This window comes from Molothrus ater, chromosome 16, assembly GCF_012460135.2.
Source record: "Molothrus ater isolate BHLD 08-10-18 breed brown headed cowbird chromosome 16, BPBGC_Mater_1.1, whole genome shotgun sequence".
Taxonomy (NCBI): Eukaryota; Metazoa; Chordata; class Aves; order Passeriformes; family Icteridae; genus Molothrus; species Molothrus ater.
Genome location: NC_050493.2, coordinates 13,286,967 through 13,314,705, shown reverse-complemented (window position 1 = coordinate 13,314,705; position 27,739 = coordinate 13,286,967). Strand labels below are relative to the sequence as shown.

Below are 27,739 nucleotides of genomic sequence, written 5' to 3'. Positions count from 1 at the left end.
CTTCACTCAAGCAGGAAGAAGAGGTGGGACATGGCTGGGATTCTCTGCACTGCCACACAGGAGCAGTGGCCATGAGCAGTGCACATGGGGCTCTGTGGGGCTCAGCAGTGACAGGGAGCTGCTGGAGGCTGAGCAGAGAGGGCTGACCAACACCTAAGCAGCCATGGGCAAAGCACTTGGCACCAGCTTCTCCTGAGGCTTCCTGAGGGTGAGGCAAAAACATCACCTGTGCAAGTCCTTGCAAACACACTCCTCCTAATCACACTGACCCTGCAGGGGCTCTGCTGTGCCTCTGCTGGCCTTCCCAAGGAGGGGACATCCCAAGGAGGGGACATGTCACAGGGATCTGCAGGACTGGGAGCTACCAAGAGTCCAAAGTTTATCTGTGGCTAATTAATCCTAATTAATTAATCTAATTCTGTATATGTGCATGTCTATGAGTGTTTGTAACTTGCTGGGGAATTTCAAGCTGGAGCAGCCAGAGAGTGGGAGGAGACACATCTGGAAAGACTGAGCTGGTGGGTGGGGAAGAGTCTTGAGGCTGTGTGGGTAACAGATGCAGAGCCCATGAAAATATCTGAGGACCACCAGTGGGATGTCCCCATGAATCTGCAGTGGGAACAGGTGGAGGTGTTCCAGCAGGATCTGCAGAGCTGGGCAGGCAGAAGAGGAAGAGGAGCAAGTTTGGTGCTGGGGGGATGTTTGTGTGGGTGCTGATGAAGGCACAGCCCTCTCTGAGGGTCTGTGGGGCCAGAGACATCAGTGTCAGGCTTGCACATGTGTGTGTGTGTGTGTGTGTGCCCCCAGCCTGGATGGGAAGGGCCCAGCAGCAAACAGGTGAAGGAAAAAGGAATTCCCTGGCACTTCTTTAAGCTTCCTGGGATCACACAGCATCCTCTCACACAAACTCTCAGGGACTTCCCCATCCCATGCAGCTGGGGAAGCTCCCTCAGCTCTGCAGGGCTGGAATGCCTTCCAGCTCCAGGCCAGTGTGTGCTGAAGAAAGCTCAGCTTTGGGATGCTGTGTGGTGTCAGGAAACAGAGGAAGGTGTGGATTTGATCCATCAGTGCCAGGGACACAGAGGAAGTTGTGGCAGTATTAGGAGACCATCTCTATATCTTGCTTGCATAGAGTAGATGGAGACCAAGTCCCAGTGGTAAATGTCAGAGGTTTGTTGGGGAAGACAGTTTGGATCAATTCTGCCTCGAGTACAGAAAAACCCATTTGTGGGATTGTTTTTGCTCAGGGACCAGGTTGCACATGGTGGATAATGCAAAAAGATGGAAGAACACGATGTGTACCTCAGGGAGATCAGATTGTTGGGTGAGAACTACGTGTAAATATCACTGTTTGCTGAATGTTACTGCCATTGTCTGTGTATAGCTGTATATTGGAGGTATAATGTATGTGTTTGTAGAGTTAGAATATATATTAGTTTTAGTAGTAAGCTGATGATGTGGGGATAAGGGGTAGAATGTCCTGGGTTGACTATATGATGCCTTTATCCCCAATTGTCTTGTTCTGTTTATGCTGAATAATAAGTTTTGCACCTTTAAGACTTGTTCCAGAGAGTGAAGGGGGGAGAGAAGAAGCAGCAGTTTGTTTTCAGACACTACACTCACTCCTCCACATTCCTGCTCCTTGACTGTGTTGTCTGTGGATGGACAGACAGTGGGACAGAGCTCTCCTTTGCTTTTAGTTAGTTTAGCTAGCTGAGGCAAAGAAGTTCCCTGGACTGTGGGGTTTTTTTTCCCTTTTCTTTGGACCTGTTTAAATGTACTCTGGACTGAACACCCAGAAGAGCACCAGCAGCTGCACCTGTGGCCCACCAGGCCGGGCCTGGGCCTGGGCTGCAGCATTTCCAGCACTGGGGGGACTGATAAGGGACTGATAAGGGACTGAGTATGAGGAGGCCCATACTCCTCCTCCTCCTCCTTGTTCACAACATGCAGGGGAGTCCTGGGCTCCCAACCTTTCCAAGCCTGTGCACATTCTCATCATGGACAGTGCCTCGTGTGTGCAATGTCAGACTGTGTGAGGGGGAAGCAGCAGGCTGTGCAGGGCAGGCCCTTGAGAAGGAAGCAGCAGGCTGTGCAGGGCAGACCCTTGAGGAGGAAGCAGCAGGCTGTGCAGGGCAGGCCCTTGAAGGGGAAGCAGCAGGCTGTGCAGGGCAGACTGTATGAGGGGGAAGCAGCAGGCTGTGCAGGGCAGACCCTTGAGGTGGAAGCAGCAGGCTGTGCAGGGCAGACTGTATGAGGGGGAAGCAGCAGGCTGTGCAGGGCAGGCCCGCAGGGCAGAGCTGTGCCTCGGGCAGGGTGAGCTGCAGAGAGCAGGGAGGGGAGGGGGCACTGCTGGTAAGGGCTGCACAGGGTGGAGGGGTCAGCCATGGCAGGTGGGTGAGTCCCCAGACACCTCCCTTTCCCTGCAAAGTGGAGGAGCTCCATCACCTGCCCCACTGAGGGGTCAGTGTCACACACACAGAGACAGCTGGGTCTCTGCTGGAGGCAAAGCCTCACACCTTCCCAAGGAAGAGCGCAGAGTTCAGCTCCTCTCTAGCCTAAAGAAAGCCCAAGTTCCTCCAAGTTCAATCCTGCCAGAAAATTAAGACAAACAGGTCCTAAAGAACCATCAGGTCCCACAGTTTGCTGGCTCCAGGGTCCTGCCGTGCCCTGCCCTGCCCTGCCCACCTTGTGGGTACATAAAACATGCCTGGCTGGGGCTTCCACCATGGAATTCCTCCTGGTCCTGTGGAATTAGAGAGTTGCATAGGGCAGCTGAAAGCAGGTCTGGATGCACAGATATTGGGTCTGAACTCCAGCACACAGATGTTCATCCAAGCCCTGTGTGCCCTCTGCCTTTAAGCCTTTGGGAGAGCCACACTCTACTCCTTCTTCCACCTGAAAGGTGGGGTTTGTTTGCTCCTGTCCTCAGAACCTCACACAGCCCAGCAGCCTGCTGGTTTAGACTGGAAACGAGGAAGAGGGCAGAAAAACCACCAAAAAAGCACTTCAAGACAATGTTCTGTTTCGAACATGGCTGTTGTCATAGCAAAGAGCAGAATTTGATGTTCTGGGTCCTGCTTATTGGTCCTGCATTGCCGAGTTCTTTCTTCTCTGAGCCAGGGGAAAATTCCTGATTAGTAATGACGGCAACAAAATAAAAACAACCCTGAAAAATCCTACTTTGTATGTCTTGCAATGACATGGTTTGAAAATATTCAAGTTAAATAAATTGACTTAAAAGAAATCTGGTAGTTCTGGCTGAACTCTGTTATAACTCTGCTTTTCATCTTGCAAAAAAAAAATAAAGAAGAAAAGCTGTCTGTATCCACTTACTCTGCATAAAATTTTACGAGTTCAAGAGTGCAGTTATGATGGAAATTTAAATGATTAAATTTCTTTTAAACAACATTCCCTTTTAGTAACACCCTGGCTCCCAGCCTACGACAGACAAGGTCCCCTTTTTTCCCACTAGGCCCTAACACATCTTTATCTCTCCAATTATATCTGGAGTCATGTGATTCTGATGAGATCCTACATCATCTACTGAGAGTAAAATCATTGTATTTGTATAAAAAAAGATATAACCCTTCAGGGATCCCAGCCTAGATGAGGCTGAGGACTCCAACACAACTTCAGTGAAAAAAAGCACTACATGAGGGAAAATACAGGTTAATAGGCTCACTCAAAGTGAATTGGATCAGGTTAATTACCAACTGAAATATGCAAACTTTGTTTAAAGTCATCTCAGGGCACTTAATTGACTTTTTTTTCCCCTAACGAAAAATTGAGTGTTAATCAGTAAAACCAACATTTTCCCGTTGACCCTGTTGATTTTGCTGGAGCGATATTTTCTTCTGGAAAATAAACAAGCTCACACAGAATTGCACAAAAATATGTCTTGAACTATGCAGCTAATTATTTTCTCTTCCTCTGACAGCTGCCACTCATTGCTGCTGCCTATCGACATTTCTTCTACCTCTAAATATCTTGAGAATTCGCCCAATTTCTCAGGGATTACTCACAGCCTGTATTGCCTTTGGGATTGCTTTTAAACCTGAATGTTGTGCTGCTGTTCTCCTTCAGCAAACCCAACCCCTTCCAACTTCCTACGTCTCCAAGTGGGAAAATGCAAAGCTTCCCACTTTTCCATTTCAGGCGTGGTGCACTTCTCCTCAGTTTGCACATTCCCAAAGGAATGTTGCTAATTTTACCCCAGAGGTCCCATTCCCACGGTGGGGTTCCCTCCTGGGGGGTTGGAGCAGGGAAGGGCTGTGCAGGGCAGGGAGTGTAGGCAGAGCTGGGAATGCTGGTGCTGCTGCCTGGGACTATGCCATGGCAACTGCTTGTTCCAGGCTGCAACTCTTCCCTGATGTGAAAAATCTTCCCCAGCATCTCAAAGCAAACATCTCCACGGGCTGCTCTCAAATCATGTCTAATTGAAAGCCAGCCAAGTCACAAGATTCAGCTGATTATCTTGGTAAGACCTGGAGGATGTGTACACACATCCATCATTTAGAGAGCTGGGAAGGAGGTTGGGTTTCCAAGTGATTGTGAAAATCGGGGCAACAGCAGTGCTGAGAGAGGTTTTCAATGATTTTGGTGTCAAATTAGAGCTGACTTCATTAAATCAAGGAGCTCTGAGTTGATTTAAGCTTTTGAAGCTGTACAATGGGAAGGGGAGGGTTTCACCTGCTCATCCCAAGGGTGACACACTCTGCTGACCCTGAGCCAATGTAAATATGCCAAAATAAACTAGATATTGGCAATCCAGGATCCCTGAGACACCCAGAAACCTGGGAAAGGCAAACCCCAATGCTCTTCACAGAGATGTAGCTGCTGTATGTCCCTCACTCTATGAAGTCTTTCCTTCTCCCATCCTCCTGTGCCTGCCCTGGCTGCTCTTTGGGTTGAGATTTCCTGTTTTTCCAGGCAGGAACCCCAGGCTTGGGGTATGGAAACAGGTAACTTTAACCTTTTCTCCATGACTTTTAAAGGAAGTGAACTGCAGCACACTGGAAATGAATATCCAGTTTTGGAAATCAAGTGGAAAAAAGTTGTGTGTGCATTTCCTCTTGTGAACCTTATTCCCAAGCATATACCCAATAAATTTGAAACATATTTCTCATTAGTGTTTTTTGTCTGCCTGGGTGATGCACAGTGAAATCATGCTGAATGATGAAGATTTTTGGTCTCTCCAAACCTAGTGAGTCCAAGCATGGTGAAATGTCTCTACCTCTCAACTGATTTTCCACATTGTGAGCGTGGTTTGAGTCCTTTTTGTAGCCAAATGGAAGGTGGAATACAGGCAAGTGGATTTTGTTTGCCTGTGACTAGAAACATGCAGAAACAAGCCATGTCATTCCACAGTAATTACACCTGCTTCTTATTGCTCACTGGCTTTTGTATTCCTTCCTAAGCTAGAGCAGCAAAGGCTGATATTGCCTTTTGGTTTAGCAAAAAGAACACTGATGTCACACCAATTTGTGACTAACAGAGGGTCCTGGTTTCAGTAGCCCTATTCCCTGCCATCCTGGTTTCAGCAGGGACAGAGTCAGTTTGGTTCCTGCAGCAGGCACAGGGCTGAGTGTTGGGTTTAGGATGAGAACAGTGCTGATAACACAGAGGTGCTTTGGGTGTTGCTGAGCAGGGCTTGCCCAAACCAAGGGCTTTGCAGTGCCTCATGCTCTGCCACTCAGGAGGTGCACAAAAAGCAGGAGGGGACATGGCCAGGACAGCTGACCTGAGCTGGCCAGGGGGATATTACAGATCTTAGAATGTGATGCCCAGTGTGTAAAATGGGGAGAGTTTTGCTGGGAGCTGCCAGTCACTGCTTTGGGCTGGGCTGGGCAGCAGTGAGCAGCTGCACTGTGCAACACTTTTTGGGGTGCTGTGTTATCAGCACCGTTCTCATCCTAAACTTTTTGGGGGGTTTAGTCCTTTCTCTCCCCTTTTCTCTATTTTTATACTCACTGTTGTTGTGTTTTATTTATTAAGCTGTTCTTATCGCAACCCATGGGTGTTGCCTTTCTCTGGCTCTCCTCCCCAGCCCTCTGGGGCAGGAGTGAGTGAGGGGATGAGCAGCACTTAATTATCAGCTGTTAAATCACAACAAACTGTACATCCCAGTTGTGAGATCTGCCAGTCAGCCAGTTCTCCTAAACCCCCATAAGGAAAGTTTTAACATCAGGATTGAATTTGGTGTAATTTAAAACCCACGGGGGTACCACAGTCATTGATCTTCCATCCCTTATGCATTTCCTCAGCCCTGAAAGCATCTGTTCATATTTTGCACTGACACTGGGGTAAGGCATCTCAGTTCCCTTTGAAATCTGGGACCTGTGTGTTAATCTTCCAACACTTTGAAGTTTATCCCATTTACAAGGAGCCACCAGAACTCCTCAGATGTGTCCTTTAAGGCTACTGGGTTAAATGGCTGAGAACAGACACATCCAAACACTCATGAGGAACAGTAACATATCTAATAAGGAGTACTTAGCTGCCTGGTCCCTTACTTTGCTCTGTTATGAGGCTCAGCCCACAGGGACTTTATGTCCATGTTTTATGGATGATAGATGTTCACACAGCTAGTCTGCCCAGCAGGATCAGGAGGACCTAAAATCCAAAACTCCCAGAGCACTGCAGACACAAAATATCCCCAACATGCTATAAAAACCTGAATGTCTGCAATAAAGCAATCACCAGCACAGAAATCACAGCTATCATGTACCACAGGAAGGGAGCAAGAGTTCTCGTGAGGAACACGAATAAATCTGTAAATTCCTATGGCCAGACCTATCTCATCCTGAAAGCAAAATACCAGGGATTTGTTAGGAGGAGCTCACAAGTGCTTCTCTGCAATGGATCCTTCCCATGCTGTTAAGGCAGGCAAAAATTTGTTACTCTCCCTGATATCTAGCCTGAGGGAGATTTCCCTTCTGATCCCAAATTAGATCATCAGTTTAATGTTCAGTGCATGAGCAGCCATACCAATTAGATCCTGAGCAGCTGGAATAATGTCAGCAGTGGCAGAGCAGCCTCCTCACACACTGCCTCCACCTGGAGCCAGTTTCTGCTGCTTTAGATTCGATTAAAACCTCCAGAAAACGTGATGGGCACCCAGTCAGCAGCTATTTTTTCCCTGGCTCCCACTGGTGCCCAGCAGCGCCCCCGGGGCAGGGATGTCACAGAACAGGAGCAAGAAAGCTCCTTCCAGACCTCCTAAAACACCAACACATCAGCTATGCAGGACTCACTCCAAGCTTTGTCATGCCAGAAACACTCCTCTTCTCTCCTGCAGCTCTTCCTGGCACTTTGGAAGGCTCCATTTCAGCCCCTGGGTTTCCTTTGCTCACACTGCCCTCTGTGGAGGTGAGGTCCAGACACACTCTGCAGGAACCTGTCCTTGGATTGTCACTTTTTTCCCCTCAATGATGAATTATTTAAGTAATTTTATTTTCTTTATCCATACATGTGTAAGGTATCACTACATCCTCTCTAGCTCTTCAGTACACTACAGAACCCCAGCTTTCTTTTCTTGAAGGAGATTCTCTTTTCCTTAACTACCTTGGAAATCCCACTGCACCTATTTCACCTTCCCCTTTTCTTACCATACCCATGCACCATGGCATTTACAAAACACACTGGTGTTGCCTGTGGTGCTGATTTTTCCCTAGAATAATCTCTTTTTTATGCCACAGCTCTTGGCAGCTCCCAGCCCCACCCCAGACAAACAGTGCCCCCCAACTCGGTTCTTATCTTCCCCCTGCAATTGGCACCTACCTGTGACCTCACAGAGCTTTAGGCCTTGGCATCTGGTGCTTTTAACCTTCTTTAAAATGTAATGCTGCTCTTACAACTCTATCAGGCCAGCTCACATTTTCAGTTATGCAGAAAAATCTCTCCTCTGTAATGCCAATATTCCCAGATTTTGTGTGGCATGTACGTAAGAGGCACAGTCAAAGCAGGATTATTCTCTTCAAATTAAAACTTCTGTGTTGGGAATTGCAAGGTCTTAGACAGATTCTCTTTTGGCCAATGAGGCAAAAGCATAATCCCAGGGCTCAGTTGATGCCACAGGAGGAGCAGTGTAACCTCCCAAGGAGTGCTTCTGTGTAATGAGGATGTTGATCAGTCTGGGCACAGATACCTACATTTGCTGATGGCCATGGGCTGGCTGCAGGATTCATCTCACCTTTATTTTTTTTAGGTGACACAAATTGTATCCCCAGCTCTTTTTTTCCTTGATTGCTAATCTCAGCAATAACAGAATCAGTTCCAAAAGCAAATTTGAGGACAGCTAGAAACATCTGGTCTCCATTGGGATAATGCTCCCTTTTGTATTACTTGCCACAGTCTCCTTGTAAGACTGTTCTTTAGTCAGTTTACAATCTATTTATCCCAATGATAATCAATAAAGTGAATCTGCAACACAGGTTGATGCAAAAGGTCTCTCTGCTCCACTGTCTTTGTGTTGTCTGCAGTGGCAGATATTTAGGGAAGCCAGTGACAGATATTTAGGGAAGAACAAAGGGGTGGGCACAGGGTGATTCTGCTCCTGTACTCCCCTTGTCACACCAGAACTGCAGCAGCACTTTGGGGATTGCTCTAAAAGCATCCTGTCAGTAACAGGAATGGAGGTTTCCTCTCTGGATCCATGCAATTCCCAATTTTGGCCTTCTCAACATTCCCTAGCAGGGAGCTCTGCAGAAAAGAGTACTTATTTTTGTCTGTTATGCCTTTTTGTTCTGGAATCATGGAAGCAGTCAGTGGTGTGTGTTGTCTGAGCTGTGTCATTGCCACTTGATCCCCACCAATGGGACATCTCTGTGCCCTGAGCCCTCTGTCCAGCCTGGAGCTCAGGCTGTTCACTGTGGAGCCTGCCTGCCTCTCCCTCTGTTCTTACCATCCTCCCCACTCTCTGCAGCTCTTCTGGAAAGAATTTTCACTGGGACATTCCACCAAATCTTTTTTTTTGCAAATCCACAGAGACTGGGTCTAATCCATTACCCTTGTCTGAGAAGTGATTCATCTTGGTAAATGATTTACCTTTAATAAACCCATACCTTTGATAAAACCTATTTGTGGCCATGAAATGAGTGCTTTCTCAGAAAACTGTCCTAAAATCCCTGGGTCAAGTGGCCTGTACAATTTTTTTCCACTTTTCTTTAAAAGTGATGTAGTGATGTACAGATTCTTCTAACCCTGCATTTTCATGTACCAATTATTTCAACATCCTCAGAAGGAGATTATCCTAGCCTCCTGGGTTCAGTTCCTCTAGCACTGGAAATTTTATCTTTAATACAGAGATCTACCTCCTCCATTCCTTTTACCACTCTTTCCTTCCTAACAATTCAGAACCAGCAATTTTTACATTCCAGTCATGCGAATAAACCTGCCAGGTTTCACTCATGCCAATTATATTGTATTTCTCATAATCCAGCAAGAATTCCCAAGTCCTCTTGCTTTTAATTATATACTCACAAGGTACTTCTGCCCAGCCCCTGTCTGGGCAGCCACCTGTGGTGAATCACTGTGATGTGTGATTATCACAGGGGCGGGGGACAGAGGTGCTGCAGAGTGGTTCTGCAGCGCCTCTGGGAAAGGCTGGGGCAGCTTCTGGTGTTTATGGCACAGATTTGCTTATTTCTGTAGGAGAAACCCCACTCTGCAGCTGGGGAAGGCTGGGGCAACTTTTGGTTTTTACTCATTTCTGCAGGAGAAACCCCACTGTGCAGCTGGGAAAGGCTGGGGCAACTTGCAATTTCTGGTGTTTATGGCACAGATTTACTCATTTCTGCAGGAGAAACCCCTCTCCCTCTCTGGCTCCTCCTCAAGGCACATTCAGTGCCCACACCTCTGACCCATTTTGATATTTACATCCGATCTAAATTCCACTCTCCCATTTCCTCCTTCAGGAGTATTAGGTGGCATAGAGCACACAAAAGGCTATAGGCCCCTTGCCCTCCAAAAAATTCAATCCAAACCCACAAAACAAGCCATGCATACCCATTCCTGCTCTCCTGATTTCTGGGGAGCATGGTGAGCATCCTTGTTTATTTAATGGGGCAGTGCTGCTAAAAGGCAGCTGGGCAGCTGCTCTTCCCCCTCTGGCTGTGGATGTTAATACTGAGCTTGTCTTCACTGGCAACTAAAGCAAGGGCTGAGTTCATGGGTTTTTCTATTAACATCAAAGCAAACACACAATTGAGCAAAACTGGCTGACTTCTCATTGCTTCCCAGCAACTCAAGCTACTTCCTACTCTCACACTCTCCTTTAGAATTTGATATGCCACCTTGCCTACTTAATGTGCTAATTTTTTCATGGCATGTGTGTTCTTGAGTCATGGAATCCACAGCAGGTTCACCACTGCTGCTGTCAGTGCAGCACTGTTGTGGTGCCTTGTGAGGTGCCCAAGCACAGACTGTGTGTGTGCAACAAGATACGTGCCCAAAGTCACATTTTAAAAGAAATTAAATGCTGGTGAGCTTGGCTCTGAGGCACCTGGCCCCAGCCAAGGAGTTCACAGCCCAGGAGGAGGCCCCAGGTGCAGCCTGGGAGGGCAGACCCTGAGCAGCTCAGACTGCAGAGCTTTATCCTCAGCCCCTTCTGAGGTTGGGTGTGTTGCTCCTACAGAAGGCACCTCCACCTGTGTGGCACCCAAAGCACTGAACCCACTCTGAAAGGGAGAACCTCTTTCTGCTAGACTGGGATTCAGCACACTTTTGAGTCAGAAATTGTGCTAAATAATTACAGGACTCCCCCAGCAATGAAATAGAAATGCTCCAGTCCCTCTTTTCCCAGAGGGGATTCACAATTACATTTCTCAGGTACTAAATGCTTTTTGAATTCTTGAGCTGTCCTAGACATACTGGATAAAAATAAACTCTAGATTCACAAATTATTTCAGAAATAATCACAGCATTCAATCTCTGTTAGAGCTGTCAGTGGAAAGCAGAAACTGGCACCAAGAGGCAGGCACGCTCCACTGGGCTCTGCACAAAGTGGATGGCATGCTGCTTGCACCTCAGCCTCTGGAATCTAAATGCACATTGCAGATAAACAGGGGCAAGGAGAAGACACTCAAAAATGTGTTTGCTTGTTGCCTAAATCTCATTTTAAGGTGTGACTGAGTCCCAGCCTTTCCAGCCAACTGGGAGCCCTGGAATGCTGCTCCCATCAGCCTGCTGGGAGCTGCTCCTGTTGGCACTACAAGAGCTGCTGTGTTGCAGCTGCACCAGTGCATGGAGCAGAAAGTTTTGACAGTGTGGCTGGAGGAGAGAGAAATCAAAAGCCTGGTGGCTGGAGGAAGAATGTGGCTCGGAGGTGTGGAAGTTTGGAGGCTCTGGAGAGTTTTGGCAGTGCCACGATCACACAGAGCACACAGAGAGTTCCTGGCATTCACCTGTGCCTGGTGGGATCCAACACAGAATCACAGAGGGAGGGGACCCACAGGGATCATCAAATCAGCCCCAGGCACCCCAACAATCCCACCCTGTGCCTGAGGGTGCTGTGCAGACCCTCCTGGAGCTCTGGCAGGCTCAGGGCTGGGACCAGAACCCTGGGCAGCCTGTTCAGTGCCCAAACAGCCCCTGGGGGAAGCATCTTTTCCCAATATCCAACCTAAACCTGCCCTGACACAACTTGAGGCCATTCCCTTGGATCCTGTCACAGAAGAGACCAGTGCCTGACCCTCCTTTTCCCCTCATGAGGCAGTTGCAGACTGCAATGAGGTCTCCTCTCACATTGCTTAAATTCAGACATCAGTGAGTCAGGGAGGAATTGGGATGGCATGGGAGCTGTGGGAATGGTGCTGACCATGGGCTCTGGCCATATGTTCTGCTGACAGAGTGTGAGGCTGGGAGTGACTGGGGAAGGGACTTTGCCTGGATCAAGGCTGCTGCTGCAGTCACTTCAGAGTGCTGCTGGTAGAGCTTTAAGAAAGATGCTATTGACAGTGTACATCTGAGCTGGGGACTTGGACTAATTGAATACACCACTATTTAACAGTATTAATGCAATTAATTACAATTTAAACACACACCCATGACTGTGTGACTTGTGATGCCTGCAGGACTGGGCTCAGCAGGTGTGCTGAGGGTGGGGCATGAGCCTCTGGGGTGGATTCCTCACAGGGAGCTGGAGTGGGGCTGCCTGTGTAAGCATAGCCCCGTGCCTCAGGGCCCTGCAGCTCAGATAAAATGATCATCAGTCAGGCTGCAAGAGGCCATGACAACACTCTGACAGTCTGGCATTCCAAACCCATCAGTCTGAGTGAAAAGCTGTCGGGTGTTTTATGTTGGCACTATTAGGGACAAATTTAGACCCGTGTCCATTACATTGTTCCTGTCCTTCCCAGGAGAAGATATGGTAAATCTGAAAGAGGCAGCTGTCTGTCCAAGCCAGTATATCCCTGTACCTGCCTGGGTTATTTCCAAAGGTTGGTCACACCTGGTCTGATAACTGAAGAGTTTCAGATAAGAGGAAACACTCACTGAGCTGCTGTGGTGGTGTGGGGAAGGAGAAGCAGCCCCTTCTCTCCTGCTTTCACCATAACTTTTTTAAGCTGGCTTCCATCTCTCTCCTGAAATCACCCACTACAGCACAGCTTTGTTTACCCAGTACAGAATAGATCTCTGTGTTTCTCTTCTCCCACAGATAACTCACTTTTCTGAGTGGGCTAGAGTCACACAGTTACAACTTATCTCACACATAAATCTGGACTTGGAAGGATTTCAGTATGTGCCAGAAATATGGGCATCCTTGATCATGCCAACCCCAGCTAAGATGCTCAAAAAGCCAGAGAGTCTTAGGCTGCTCACTCAGGCTGCTGTGGCCTAAGCTGATTCCCAAATCAGTAAGACAAATCAGCTTTTTTTCCTGTGTTTTTCTTTCTAACATCAAGAGTGTTGCTCTGGTGCTCTCATTTCAGCCTGGAGCCGTTGCAGTCCCAAGGCTGGAGTTCATGAACTTTCCTTTTTTAACATTAAATTGAGTTTTAATAAGCAACTAATTCTGCAAGTACTCTCCTCAAAAACACCAGGGAGAATACACAACCCCTTGGGATGAAACAAGCTGTGAGCACTTCCCCTGGTTTGCCCCATTTAATAGTCCATCCTCACAGAGAATTCTATCAATTTTACCAGAATTCTACCCTAAATTTCCCATTACCCGAGGGGCTGTGTTCTCAGAGGCATAACACACCCATGGTTAACTGTTCCTGTCTCCCAGCAAAGAAGGACCAACTCCCTGATCTACTCCTAGGGCAGTGGCAGGGATGGGATGGGAACAGCCCAGTGAGGAACAAGTATCCACAATCCATCATCTCCTACTGAGTCACATCTGTAAACTTTATTTTTCAGTCACATAATCTAGAAAAGAGCTCTTTCAAAAGCAGAGTGTGGATGTTAGCTCTAGCAGACAGCTCTGGGAGTAGGGGCTGTCAGTTTGCATCTGCTGAGACTCAGACTGGTCCCAGGGCAGCTGCCTGCCATCCACCCTCCAGTGTTGTATTCCTTGGGAAGTGCCAGGCTACAGCAGAGGAAATGAATGCACTGATAAGCTGGAGAGATGTCTTTTTGAGCGCTTCCCAGCAAGTCAATGGCTGAGCAGGGAACAGAAATGAGCTTTCTTGTGCCCAGTTGAGCCCTTTAACTGCATTTCTCTGCTCAATAACCACACACCCCAGGGAGGGCTGGCGGGCGGTCATTCACTTCAGGGAGAGCAGAAACGGGGCAAAAGCTGGTAAAACCCGTGACCTCTGTGCTCTCCCTGCCGCTCATCCCGCTGTCCTGGGGGCGATTGCTGCGGGATGCCTGTGGGAGCTGCCGGAGCAGCGCCGTGCGCTCCGGGAGCGCTGCCCGCCCGGGGCTGCAGTGCCCGCCCGGCGGCACCGCTGCTGCTCCGGGGCTCGGCTGGAGAGCTCAGAGCCTGCAGCAGCCAGCAGGTAAACAAGCGACCCCCTGCTCCCGCAGGAAACAGGTTGCTTTTCTACAAAGAACTGTTAAACCCCTGCCTCTCTCTGCTCTAAGGTACGGCTTGCCCCTCGCTTATCGCGCCGAGGCGAACACAAAGCAGCACAGGCTGGGAGGAAGTTGTTTTATACTTACCAGCAGCATTGATATTTTCCTCACAGGAGTACCAGATCCCAGTGTGGAAATACCTGAAAAGGAAGCGGTCATCTCCCGTCTCCCAGCTGTAATGAACCACATTCTGGTTCGTCTCATTTGCAGTCTCATTCCCGCCGTAGTTGAGGCAGTTTGTCTTCTTCTCTTTCCCACAGCTCGGCTTGGGGACCCTCTGTGTGCCCTCACACCAGTGGGTCGTGATAAAAGCTGTTGTAGAGAAGAGGAGAGCCATCAGATTCAGACTCACTGCTAGCAGGGCTCTGCATCTTCGATTTGTCTTCATGGTAAATCCGCCCTCCCTCCCCCTCCTGCTGAGAGAAGAAGTCAAAGGGGTTTGTTTTATTTGGGAGGGGGGGGTGGGTTTCAAAGCCTCTCACGATTCAGAATCCAGTTGTCCAGGCATCAAAACTCTCAGCTTCTTCCAATCTGCTGCTGAAGCGGTGAAGGAAGCTCTGCAGCCAGACTCCCATTCTTCCCCCTTGACTTGAAACCCTGCCTTTGTTGGTTAGAGGAGCAGCTGCCGGCGCGGCAGCGGGGCCGATCCCTCGCAGCCGCGGAGCTTCAGCGCGCTGAGGGCAGCGGAGCGGCTCTGCCTGCCGAGGAGCCCCAGAGGCGAGTGAACATCTGCTCGGCCACCGCACATCATCCTCCCGAGGGGCTCCGCAGCCTCCTCCGCCGGGAGACACCTGCAGGCTGCCAGGCTCGCTGTGCCCTGCTCCCGTAGGATGGGCAGGAGCAGGCAGGGACAGCTGCCACCCGCTGCCACCCGCTGCCACCACCGTGCCCGGCACCGCTCCGAGCCCACTGCGGCGCAGCCGGCCTGCGGGAGGCGTCACGGCTCAGTCCCGACAAGAATTAGTGTTATTATTATTAATGTTGTTATTATGTGGAGCTGTGAAAGGCATTTTTCGTGTATCCCGAGGTAGAGATTCGTCCAGGAGGAGGAGGAGGGGTGGAGTGGTACTTTAGCATTTCTGCTCTGGGCTAGAGAGGAGTAAATCCTGGGCTTGATTCTGCTTTTGCAATATTGGTGCAAATCTCTTTCTTCAGAGGCTTGCTCTGGCAGCCCCAGAGGAATTTAGATTTGAAAGTGTGTGATGTGTGAAACCCACATCTTTCACAGCATCGAGCAAAGCCCCTTGTCCAGGCTTTTATTCCCAGACCCAGCTCTTGCAGATGTTTTGGTTGAAGTGGATCTGGAGGAAATTTTGTAGGTCCTGCTTTGTGCAGACGGACAGAGCTAATTAGAGCAAACCCTGGGCTTTATTCACCAGATGGCAATGCTGAGAGCAGGGAGCAGTTAATGCTCAATATCCCATTTCCAAATAGAAGTGCATGGTCCTCTCACAAAGTCCAGCTGGCTCGTAGAGTTTCTGACCCCCCTGCACATTGCTCTGAGCTCTCTGCTGAGTGCCCTGAGGGTGGTGGAGGCACAACCCTTGAGACCCAGTGTCCAGCACTGAGGTGGCCACACTTGCCACACAGTAAGTTCTGTCCCTTGGTGGATGAACACAGTTTTCTGTGGTGAAGAAGCTGTTTGTGCCTTCTGAGTGGGGTTTCCTGCCAGCCTAGTTTGGACTCCCTGCAGGGGCCATGGGGGTGCTGGTGGCCTCTCAGAGCAGCCCAGCATTGGCTTTCCCTGGAAATATCCACTCCTGGAAATATCCAATATCCTGGAAATATCCACATAGCCAAGCAGGCTCACACTGACAGGACAGTGCCCATGAACCTCACAAGGAGAGTTCATGCTCTGCTTTGCTGACAGGAATTGGGGGGCAGCTCCTCCAGCTCCTTGAGAAAGCCAGGGAGGATGAGGTGAAATTTGTCCTCAAGGCTTCCAGGACCTGTTTCTGCCTTCCTGATGCCCCACAGGACTCATGGTTCTTTTTGGTGCCTGTCCCAAGTGTCTGAGCCCAACTGTTGATGAGATTTCCCACTATTTCTACACTCACTTGGCTTTGGTAATTTTTTGTTATAAATAAACTGGAAAGATAATAGAAAACTTCTGTGAGAAAACTCACAGGGCTCTGTGAGAGCAATTGTGATGGCAGCCCTGCAAGTTTGGTGAAATAACTTTGTACCCAAGAGGCTTTGCCTTGCCCACTCCTGCCTGTGCCTGGTGAGTGCCACCTCCTCAGTGCCAGGTTTTTCCCTGTGCTCTGCACTAGCAGAGTGCCTCTCCTTGTCCTGTTGGACTTGCAGGGCACCTCCTCCTGTGCCAGCCCTTGCAGCATTACATCTTGCAGCCAAATAATCAGCATTCTTTCCTTGGTTTTAATTGCATGCAAGAAATTGGGGTGATAGCTATTCAGAGGACCACGGGATTATTATTTCAATTATTTTTTTGTTTAGGACATTTATTCTGTAATGCATTTGTGGTGCTCCTGTATTTCTCAGGGTTATCCACTTGCTAAGAGGAATAAACAAAGCACTTGAAACTTTGACAGAAAGCCTTCACAAGAAAGCTGGTGCTGTTCTTCAGGACTGTCTTTCAAGTGGCTGCCAGCATCTGAATCATCACACTTCCCCAAGTGTGAATATAGGTCTTTACAGCTCTTTTCTCACAAATTCTCTCTATCTATTGCCCTGTGAATTGTGTTTGCTGGCCTGCAGCACGAACACCTGCACACTCTGCTTCTCCCTGTGCCCATCTCCCTGAGGGGTGGGCATCCAAGACTTTTGTTTTCAGGGATAATTTTGTGCTAAATACTTCTTACATTTTGTTTTTACTCCTAATCCTAACAGATATTTCTATTTCTGTTCCTCCTTATCTTCTTCATTCTTGTTTTTCAGATTGGCAGAGCTGTTGAGAACTGACATGGTGGCAGTAAATAAAAAAAAAACCCCTCACAAAATAAAGCAGAAATTTGGTTTGTTTTGTGATACAGAGCTTTTAGAATCTTAAGCATTTAAAAAAACTGAATAGAAAGTAAAGTAGGGTCAGTCAGAGAATCTTTTAATATTAATAATTTTCTTTTTCCTAAAGGAAACCAGGTTTTTTTTCATTGTTGGGATTACTTGAGAAGAAGGAAACTATTCTGTGCTATGCTCATGCTGTAATACTCCAATGACTTCTCTTTATATAATCTCTGTTTATCAGATTTGTTGTGTATAAAAATGGAAAGATCATGCATATGTTGCAGAAGGCAGTTCAGATGCCTGGATTAAGTAGTATTTATGTGGCATTATCTTTGATGATAACTTAGAAGGGTTTGAATGGTAAAGAGATGTAGTTTTCAGGTTGTGGTTGCAAGAATCTTTAAAAACCTTTTTACAGTAATAACTTTTCTCTGATGTTGTGAGAAAAATTACCTTCCCAGGTTATAGTAACCCCTTTTCCTTCAGTATTTCTTACAGGATCAGTGTAAATTGTTATTACTTGGTGTTTACTGTGTACAAAAACAATTTGCCCGGGAGGATTTAAAATAATGATAGCTTTTGCAAAAGGAATCTTTCAATCAGGCTCTGTTTTTCACTAGTGGAAAACAGAGGCACCATTCACTGAAGTGAGAGGAAGCCCTACTTTTGGGTCCTCTGGTGCTGATGGGGACATGGTGAGCTCAGTCTGCTGGTGTTTATTTGAACCAGCAATGTCAAATGCATGGGATTACATGCTGGATTTAAATCAACATTTTAAACCTTCTATAGTTTTATTTAAATTTTAATTTCTTACGGCTCTCTCCTCCTGGGCTTCCTCATGTGTTTATTTTGTCCTTTTCAGCTCTCACTGGACTGGATTTCCCAGCTCCTCCTGCCACTTTGGACTGGACCCCTCCTGGCAGCTCCTCTTTGCTTTTCCTCAGCACCACAGAGCCACAGCATTCACTTGTTCAATTCATTTGTCTTGCAAATGGCTCAAAATCTCCTTTTCTCATTGGAATTTTCCTCCCTTGACATAGAGTTCTGCATAGCTCATCTTTCTCTTGCTCTCTTTCCAGGGTAAATATGAATTATTGTTGTGCCCCCAATACACCTTCCCTGTCTCTGCTCTGTCCAGCAAAATGGGAAGTTTCTCTTTACCTCAGTCACGTAACAGGTTTTATTTTTATATTTGGAGAAGAGGGCTGGGATGGAAATACTGTCTATGTTTCTCCAGACTGTGTTACCCAGGTGTGAAGTCTTTGTTCTCTCCACTCCAGACTTAGGCTCCTTTCTGCTGTTTTCACCCCAGTTTTTATCTTTTCCTCAGAGCTGGCCCAAAGCAGTCTGTGTTCAGCAGTGATGCTTGGCACTCTGAGCACACAGGCTGGGCTCCACAGTCCAGCTCATCTCAGAGATGCTGCTCAGAGACAATCCTGATTTTCTGACAGAAATTAAGCCCTCAGCAAATGGCCAGCCCCCAGGGGTCCACATGAAGGTGGGCTGAATATGATACCACAGGAAACCTTAGTCTTCACTTTAACTTGTGACTTGCAGTGTGTCTTTCACGTACTTTGCTTGTGGGCATTTAGGCAAGGACAAGAAGATTGCTCAGGAAATTCTCCCTGTTCCTAAAGCAACCAGGCAAAAAATGATTTTTGACAGTACTGTAGCAGAGACCCTTAGTAATCTTGACAGAAATGAAAGTGGTAAAATAAACTGTTGCCTCTCCCATAAAAATTTCCTTGGTCCAGCATCACTGGGCAGTAGAGAAGCCATCCCTGAGTGGCCTCTCTGGGTGCTGTGAGCAGCGTTGCCCATCCTGGCTGTGCCACTCAGGGACTGCAGGCACCCTCCTGCAGCACACAGGCTCCCTGAGTGTCCCAGAGAGCATCAGATCCCTCAGATCCATCCATCAGGCTCCCTGAGTGTCCCAGAGAGCATCAGATCCCTCATATCCATCCATCAGGCTCCCTGAGTGTCCCAAAGAGCATCAGATCCCTCAGATCCATCCATCAGGCTCCCTGAGTATCCCAAAAGCATCAGATCCACCAGCCAGCACTGCTCTTTGTGTCACAGCTGGGTGGGACTGGGATGCCAGCAGATTTATACTCATCTGCTATCTGCATTTAATTCTTCCAGCAGCTGCTGGAGAGCAAGGGAGATGAAAAGAAGTGGCAGGTCTGAGTCATGCCTTGATTCGTGTCTGGGGGAGCTGGCTGGCTGATGGCCTGAAGAGGCAGTCCAAAAGGTCAGGGCTGAGCAAGCACAACATTCCTGAGGCAATTCCCAACCAGATATTTACATGTGCCCACCTATGGTGGGAGTGAATTAAGCGTGATGCTATCTACTTTTGATCCTGGATTAGAAATTTTTCTGTCTTAAAGTTACAAGAATTATTTCCTCACAACTGACAGTTGGATTGGATTAAATTAATATTTAGTACTCTTTGTTAAGGCTAACTTTGATATGAAGCAGTCCAAAAGGTCAGGGCTGAGCAAGCACAACATTCCTGAGGCAATTCCCAACCAACTATTTACATGTGCCCACCTATGGTGGGAGTGAATTAAGTATCACACTATCCTCCTTTTGATCCTGAATAATAAATTTTTCTGTCTTAGAGTTACAAGAATTATTTCCTCAGAATTGACAGTTGGATTGGATTGAGATGAAAGTTTAATTAATATTTAGTATTCTTTGTTAAGGCTAACTTTGATATGTCTTAAGTTGTTACAAGGAGCTGCAGGCCCACTTAAGAAGAACTCTAAAAGCAGAACCCACTTCATTCTTTATTGCTGTAATTAAAGAAGCATTCTTGCACATCAAAGCCTTAATGGCAGCTCGTGAGTCTTTCAATATTCCTGGGCACCCAGGCCTGGCATGAGAGCAGCCCCAGAGCAAAGTGGCCACAACAAACAGAGCAGTGCTCAGAAATGTCAAAGGGTTCATTACTCAAACATGCCCTTTTATAAGCCAGGCATCTGATTTCCATATTCATATAAAGTTATATATTGTCATATCCCACTGTGCTTTTGGAAGTGCCTAATCCGCTAACTACAGATGAATTCATTTATATTACTTCCTTGTTGTGTTTTTAAAGACATTTCTTCCCTTATCAATGTATTTTTAGGGACAGAAGCTAGAACATCTAAATGTTTATACTTTTTAGTTTCTGCCTGGCAAAGGAGCAAACTGTCTGCATTTGGTGTCATTTATATGAAGAATAATGTTGCTTATTTGTATGTCCATGTATTTTCCCCCCCATAATTAAGATTCATCCATATGTCCAGGCATTTTAAGTAGTAGATCATGATTTGCAGTGGGATTTTAGTTCAGAAAGGAGTGATCAGGGAGATTTGTTTGAGCAAGCTCTGTACCTGGAGCAAAATACACTTTGGGAAATAGACTTTACCAGAGCAGAGTAGAAGAGGCTGCTTAGGTGCAGGGATGGCTTTTTGATGGGGCCATGCAGAAAATGGGTGCACATGGGGGTTTAATCCAAGCCAGGGCACCAAGAGCCCCTGGGATGTGCCCATGATCCCATCAGGGCAGTGATGCTGAAGGTGAGGGCAGGGAGGCAGGAGGGTCAGGCTGGCTCTGGGACCTGAATGTAACAGGACACTGCATTTGGTCTCCATTGAGAGAGAAGTTCTAGAGCACACCAAATTTATACACACAGCCAGCAGGTTCTAAACCTTTCAGTAGCAAACCTCAATTTGAGCAGAAATCTCTCCCCCAGGAGCAGAGCAGAAGACAAAGCAACCAAACTCAAAATCAAGAGATCAATACTGAAAGCAAAATGTAGTGGCAAAGATGTGTCTCCAGAGCGAAGGCAGGTAATTGCATAACTGTTCCAAGGGGAAGAGAAAAGGTCAGCAGGCAGAAGACAGGCTGGTGCTTGGAAAGCTCCTGCCTGGCTGGGGACAGCTTTTCACAGTGCATGGAAGGAAAAGTGAGGAAAATGAGGATGCAGAAGTGGCTAAGAAAATGCCAAACTGCCTGAGAAGGCCTGGCTAAGACTGCCCCAAAATAGCACAAAGTGTCATGGGGAAAGACATCCCCCAAACTGAGGGACTTCTGAGGCAGCACCAAACCCAGCAGAGTGTGGCTCTGAACAATGCGAAATTTCACAATGAAGTTGTAGCAGATGGCAGAAGAGGGAGTCAAGGCCAGGACTTGGCAGAAAGAGGGAGAATGCCAGCCATCAGCCTGTCTGGAGAGCAGCAGGAGGGAGGAGATAGATGAGCAACCTGGAGGACGAGCAGGACACTGAGCAGAGAGAAAGCAGAGAGCAGGGAGGGCTGGTGCAGGGGAAGGCTGCTTTGGAGACCACAATAAGATAAAAGGACAGAGCTGCAGCTGGCTGCTATCAAAGACCACTCTCACAGATCTACATGAACTCTCTGACCTCAGCAAAGGGGCAAAATGAGAGAGCAATTCTTCAAAGGGAAAGCGTTATGAATCTTCTGTGAGCTTAAATGGGAATGGAGCTACAGGAAGGAAAGGTTCAGCAGCACCACACTGAGTGCTCAGCTTGGGAGCTGTATTTCCAGCTTCACAGCTGGTCATGAATATTTCCTCTTTCCAACCCCTTTCTTGATTGGGTTTTGGATGGGGAAAAGTCCTTTCTATTCTCAGTATCCTGCAAGGTGTCGGGTAGGGAACACTCTACCTCTCCCCTTGACCTCTGAGGTTGTGTGCATCTTTGAAGAGACCTTCCTTTCCTCCACCATGGGCTCTGCTGATGGTGCCCAAATCACCCAGGTTTCACAGATCCCAGGTATTTGTATGTGTTAATACAACACCCTGTGGTTTCTACATTTTCTGAAAAATATTTTGCTTAAGATTTTTTTTCTTAAGAAGCTAAGAGGCTTCAGAGAAAAGGAAAACAAATCTTATTTTATTTGCTTTTTTTTTTTTGTGTTGTGTTTGTCTGGAATGTATTTGGAGATTGTTTACCCCCAGGAGATTGTTCCATTGGATTCTGCTGGGAGTTGTTTTCACTCTTTGGCCAATTATGGCCAAGCTATGTCGAGACTCTGGAAGGAGTCAGGAGTTTTCCTTATTATCTCTTTAGCATTCAATAAGTATCCTTTCTGTATTCTTTAGTATAGTTAGTATGGTATTCTTTAATATAATATAGTATAATAAAATAATAAATTAACCTTGTAAAAAAATAAAGTCAAATGCATAATTCCTGCCTTCATTGGGGCATCCCCTGCAAATACAATAACACCCTTAACAGAAACTGCAGGATTGAATAGTGATAGAGACAGTTAAAATAGCTCTGCCAAATGGGAATTGTTTGACTTAAGGTAGAATGTATTGACTTAAACCTGTGCTCAGTCTCTAAATAGGCCTCACACTCTTGATTCAGGCATCTGATCAAAGAAAGAATAATAGAAAATATTTTTAAAATTAAAAATATAAATTAAAATATTTTTAAAATTAAAAATACAAATTTAAAATATAAATTTATAATATAAAAATATTTAAAAACTCCTCAAGTCATCCCAACACCATTAAATGCAGCCATGCCAGCAGAGCTCAGGCTGGCAGTGCCCCCATATCTCTCTGGATTCCAGCACTGAGGATGTGTGAATCCAGGGGAAGCAGCTGCCAGCCCTGCCTGGGGCTGTGGGGTGGGCAGGGTGTGTGTGGTAGGACCATTGCCTGCATGGGCACAGCTTGTCCTTGGCTCCTAACAAAGCTCTGAGCTATCCCAAGCAAATCATGGACATTAAAATCCTCAGAAGGGGCCATTTCTGTAGTAACAGTTAAATTATAGCCCATGCACGGCAGGAAACCAAATTAGGGCTCCATGTGCAGTATTTACCTGGGCAATTTCACTTAACCTTGCCATCTTTTAATTGCTTTTATGTCTTGATTTAGTAATTTCTGATTTTTTTTTAATAGTTCCATTTATTGAGAAGCACCACAAGAGACGTGAACTGAGTAATTTTCTGTTTCTGCTGTTTCACACTGTAATAGCAACAGAATCATCTGTAGGCAAATTCTTCAAGCAATAAATATCTGTCTGTGGTTTGGATGTTTATTATTTTTGTAGCAGTTTATTTGCAGGACAGAGTACCACCTTCACAAGAAATGGAACTGATTTGCAGTCAAAGTAGTGCTTTTGGTTACCTCTAGATTTTGTAAGAAAAGAGACAAAACATAAAATAATAATGCAGGAAACATGTAAAATGGTAATTTATCAAGTTAAAGATCTCGGTTTGATTGGAGAGAGAAATGAATAAAAATTGCAAAAAGCAATATACTTCTAATGAAATATAGTTCAGAGGAAAAATTACCCTATATTCCAGGCTGTTAGTGTCATGGAACAGATAATTGAATTCCATGCTTTCTTGTCAATGCAGCAATATGTAACTCTGCTGAAATTCTCAGGTAATCCACAGTTTTTATGCTGATCTTCATAATTTTTTCTTTGAAAACTGTTCTAATTACCACTTCTTCTGTTCTTACAAAGTCTTCATTAAAAGGTTGGGTTTTTGGACTCACATCCCACAGGTAACAGAGCACAAAACCAAAACTCACTCAGAAGATGATGCAGCTTTGTGCTTTATTTCCATGCAACACTTTTTGTGGAAAGTAGAAAAGTTTATTTTGAAAGAAATGGAGGCACTTTGTACCTCATGAAGGGAAAGGAACAGAGCAAAGCTCACACATACACATTCTTCACTGAGGTGAATGGTCTGGGCCTTTTTGCAAGGTGGTGTCCTGGTGGTGGGAGCAAAATCAGTTATCAAAGGCAGTGTTTGCCATGCCAAAATCGACCTTTGGATAGCAGGAAAATGAATTAAGGAGTCAGTGATGGCAGCTGCCCATGCCAATGCCACCCTGCCCTGTGTACATGGCAGGCAGGGGAGTCGTTCTTGTTCTCTACCATTATTTTCAGGCTTAACAAAATGCAGCACATTCTTCAAAAGGAGGAGGTTGAATAGGATTTTCAATCACCATCTCAAATTTGGCTTCAAGCTGCCATAAACTGGAATATCCTAATGTAAATCGAGAGTAGTCGGCTAAGGAGGCAGTGGCACTTACACAGTTCTCTCCCATGTCCCCATTTTAAGAATTTTTTCTCGGGTGTTTCTTTTGTTTAATGTTGTCTGTGCAGTTTTCTACAACAGTTTAACTGCTTTATTGGCAATGAGGAAGGACATAAAATCTGTTATTGCAAGTGGGGAAGAAACATATGCTCTATGCTTAATGTGCAGCTGGAAAATACACAGGAAAATAATTTTTTAAACGCCCTTCACATTCAATGGCCTTTTATTTCCCTTCTTTTCTACATACCCCTGAACAATGCTGCTGCTGCCACAGCTGGTTAGAGGATGGTGCTGATAATGCCAAGATTGTGGGTTTGATCCCCATATAGGCCATTCACTTAAGAGCTGGATTTGTTGGTCCTCGTGGGTCCCTTCCAGCTCAGAAGATTCTGATTCTGTGGTTCTGAAAATGCAGCAGTGTGGGGGCAAGAGACAGGAGGATCTGTTGAGGCTTCTTGGATCTATGGCATGGACAAGCCAGAGGATCATTTCCTGCATGGGGACACCCCTGTGGGGTGTCTAGAAATCAAGGCACTGAGAAATCAAGGCACTGAACTCATCTGAATCAATGGGGTATAAAATAAAGATAAATGTGAGGCACAGGAGCTCCCTAAACCAGCCCCAGCACCAAGGCCTCTGGCATGTGGAGCTGCCCTTGAAAATTCAAGCACTGGGCAAAGCTGTGCAAAGGGGTGTTTGCCCAAGAGCCCTTGACCCTGCAAGGAACTGAAGTTCTGTGCTGTGTGTGCTCCCCAAACACTGCAGCTCATTGCCAGAATCACTCCCTGCCTGCCTCCCATTGCTGCTCCAGCTTGGTTTAGGGAGGGTGAGACCTGCTGGGTCATTCCTGCCCATGGAAATGCTCTTTTCCTCTTCACTCCCAAATCATCCGTGGGCCCAGCATCTCATGGGTGCTCATAGCCAGGCATTTCCCAGCTAATTATCAACAAACTAATAATGAACGTTGAGTCTTCAATGCCCAGACCTGCACGGATTTTCTCACCCTGTAATTTGGTCAATATTCCGCAATACCAATCTTAAAATTCAACACCAAAGCTTTGCACTCCAACATTGTCCAGAAAGAAGCAAATGAGACAGGAATCCACCAAACAAGTGGGCTGCAACTGGAAAATGAGGGGCTGGCCAGGAGCCAGGGATCACAGTGCCGAGGCAGAGCACAGGTACAGACTCCTGAGCCACTTCTGCCTTTCCACAGTGCTTTGTTGCCACCCGATGGCCTCACACAAGGTTGCAAGAATGGAACTGGAAAAGGTGCACTCTTTGAGATGTCTTGCATTTCAGTAAAACCACTGAGAACTTTTGAGAAAAGCTTCTCAGATCAATGTCTTTTCATGCCCTGCTGGCACATGTCTCTGCTTTACAGGTGAGAAAATGATTTTTTTCCAGTGTGACAGCCATAATTGCAATATACACAACACCTGCATTTTATCTGTATTTAGAAGGAATTTCTCTTATCATTTGCAATTTCCTTCCTCAAGAGGACAAGATGCCTGGAGGATAATGGTGTTGTCAGGCCTGGGATGGTCACTAAATGGCAATGCTGTGATGCTTGATCCATCCAGCCTGATATTCCTCTTTGCCAAGGTAAGAACTGCATTTGCCCCTCACTCTGGCCCTCCTGACCACAGCAACACATCTGCCTTGCGTGAAATAATCCCTGTCCTGTTTCAGGTATGGTGTTGAACCACAGAGATGCCCAGCAAGCACCCAGGGAGATCCTGACCACTATTTACACATAATTTTTTGTCTTTTCGCATTTCTTTAACTATTGCTGGAGCCTACCTTTCTCTGTCTTTTCCCAATCTTTCTCTACTCCAATCCTCTCTCATTTAAATAATTCACCCCTAATTTGCTTCTCCCTAAAGGTCTTGGTTTTTCCTTCATGAATACACTATTGTATTTGCAGGGAATGTCCTGATGAAGGCAGGAATTATAGTGGAGGAAATGTATTGTACCTGAATATCTGTATAGAGGCTTTACCCCAGGAGGTCCTGGTTGTCCTTGATGGGCTGCAGCTGTGATGTCCTTAATTGGGCTGTGACCAATGAAGATGACTGGGATAAAAGGGGGCGGGTTGGCCAGTCAGAGAGAACCTTGGAGGAGCCCTGAACTGAGAGAGAACAAGATGCAGAAGAAGAAGTCTGTGCTGTGAAGATCTGCAGCCATAAGAATGCACTGAGGAGGTATGGACTTTAGAAATCTGATAACAACAATAGGTGACCCTGATGTGATAGTTAGTAGAAGATGAGCCAGCCAAGAGCTGTGGCAGCCAAGAGCTGCAGTGATATTTAGTAGAAGATGAGACAGCCAAGAGCTGCAAAAGAACATAGCCTTTGGGTCAAAGAGCTGTGAAAGAGTATGGCCTCTGAGTCATGTGGAAATATGTGTGTTGTACTTGAATATCTGTACAACTGTTAACAAGTAAAAGAAAAGGGGGAAATATAGTAGAAGTGGCCTTTGAGTCCTAGCACAATGCATGTATTGTACCTGAATATCTGTATAGAGGCTTTGCCCTGGGAGGTCCCAGTTGTCCTTGATGGGCTGCAGCTGTGACCAATGAAGATAACTGGGATAAAAGGGGGTGGGTTAGCCAGTCAGGGAGAGCCTTAGACAAGCCCTGACTTGAGAGAGAACATGCAGAAGAAGGAGTCAGTGAAGATCTGCAGCCATAAGAATGCACTGAGGAGGTATGGGACTTTAGAAATCTGATAACAACAGTATGGGACTCTAGAAATAGCAGAACAACAGGAATGATGAGTCTGACTCCATGTTCTCAGAAAGCTGATTTATTACTTTATTATACTATAGTATATTAAAGAATCTATACTAAAGAATACAGAAAGGATACTTACAGAATGCTAAAAAGATAACAATGAAAACTGGTGACTGTCTCCAGAGCCCTGACACAGCTTGGCCCTGATTGGCCAAAGAGTGAAAACAACTCCCAGCAGAATCCAATGGAACAATCACCTGTGGGTAAACAATCTCCAAACACATTCCACATGAGCACAACACAGGAGAAGCAAATGAGATCAGAATTGTTTTCCTTTTCTCTGAGGTGTCTCAGCTTCCCAGGAGAAAAATCCTAGGTGAAGGGATTTATTCAGAGAAGGTGAATGCCACAATACACAGCTTTTGCATTTTTGACATCCTGACTGGGTGCTACTGGAGCTGTACCCTGTCAGTGATGCTCTGCTGGTCTTGCAGAGCTCCCTCCAAGTGCTTCAGAGATCTGGCTGTTTCCCACACCACTCCTGAAAGCCAGGCATCCCTCACGGTGCTGTTTACTTATTTTCTGCAAGTTTTGGTGGCACCAGCACTGTGCCTGTCACATGCACAGATTAGGATGCCACATCCCCTCATGCCCTTTTCAAAGAATGTCACCTCACTTCAGGGTCTGCATTTTCCCCCTGGTCATTCCAGCTGGCTTAGCCACATAGGAAGCTCTTACTGAGGTAAAAACAATGAGGCTGAAATGATTTGGAGTAAGGGACTGGGCTCTCCAGGTGTTGCTCTGGTGAAAAAGGGGGCCTGGGTCACCCCATGTCTTCTCCTGGCTAAGGGTATGAAGGACAAGGACAGGAACTGGCAGCTGCCACCTTTACTTGCTTTTGATGAGGATGGATGAAGCTGCTACAAAGGGGCTGTTTGTTTTCTGGGCTGCT

The 27,739-nt window shown here is 46.5% G+C and overlaps 1 protein-coding gene across 4 annotated transcripts in view; it reads right to left on the bottom strand.

The window, feature by feature from the left end:
• GSG1L (GSG1 like) overlaps positions 1-14,897 on the bottom strand; it is a 56,908-nt gene extending 42,011 nt beyond the window's left edge. The window contains exon 1 of one of the 4 annotated variants that reach the window (XR_004981140.2): positions 14,110-14,897. Coding sequence is in view for 3 of the 4 variants with exons in the window: in XM_036392127.2 (XP_036248020.1) it covers positions 14,110-14,410 (301 nt within the window). In the remaining variant the exon portion in view is untranslated. The remainder of the gene's footprint in view (positions 1-14,109) is intronic. The other 3 variants (XM_036392127.2, XM_054516547.1, XM_036392125.2) reach the window with 3 other exon arrangements.
• Between the last annotated feature and the right edge of the window lie 12,842 nt (positions 14,898-27,739).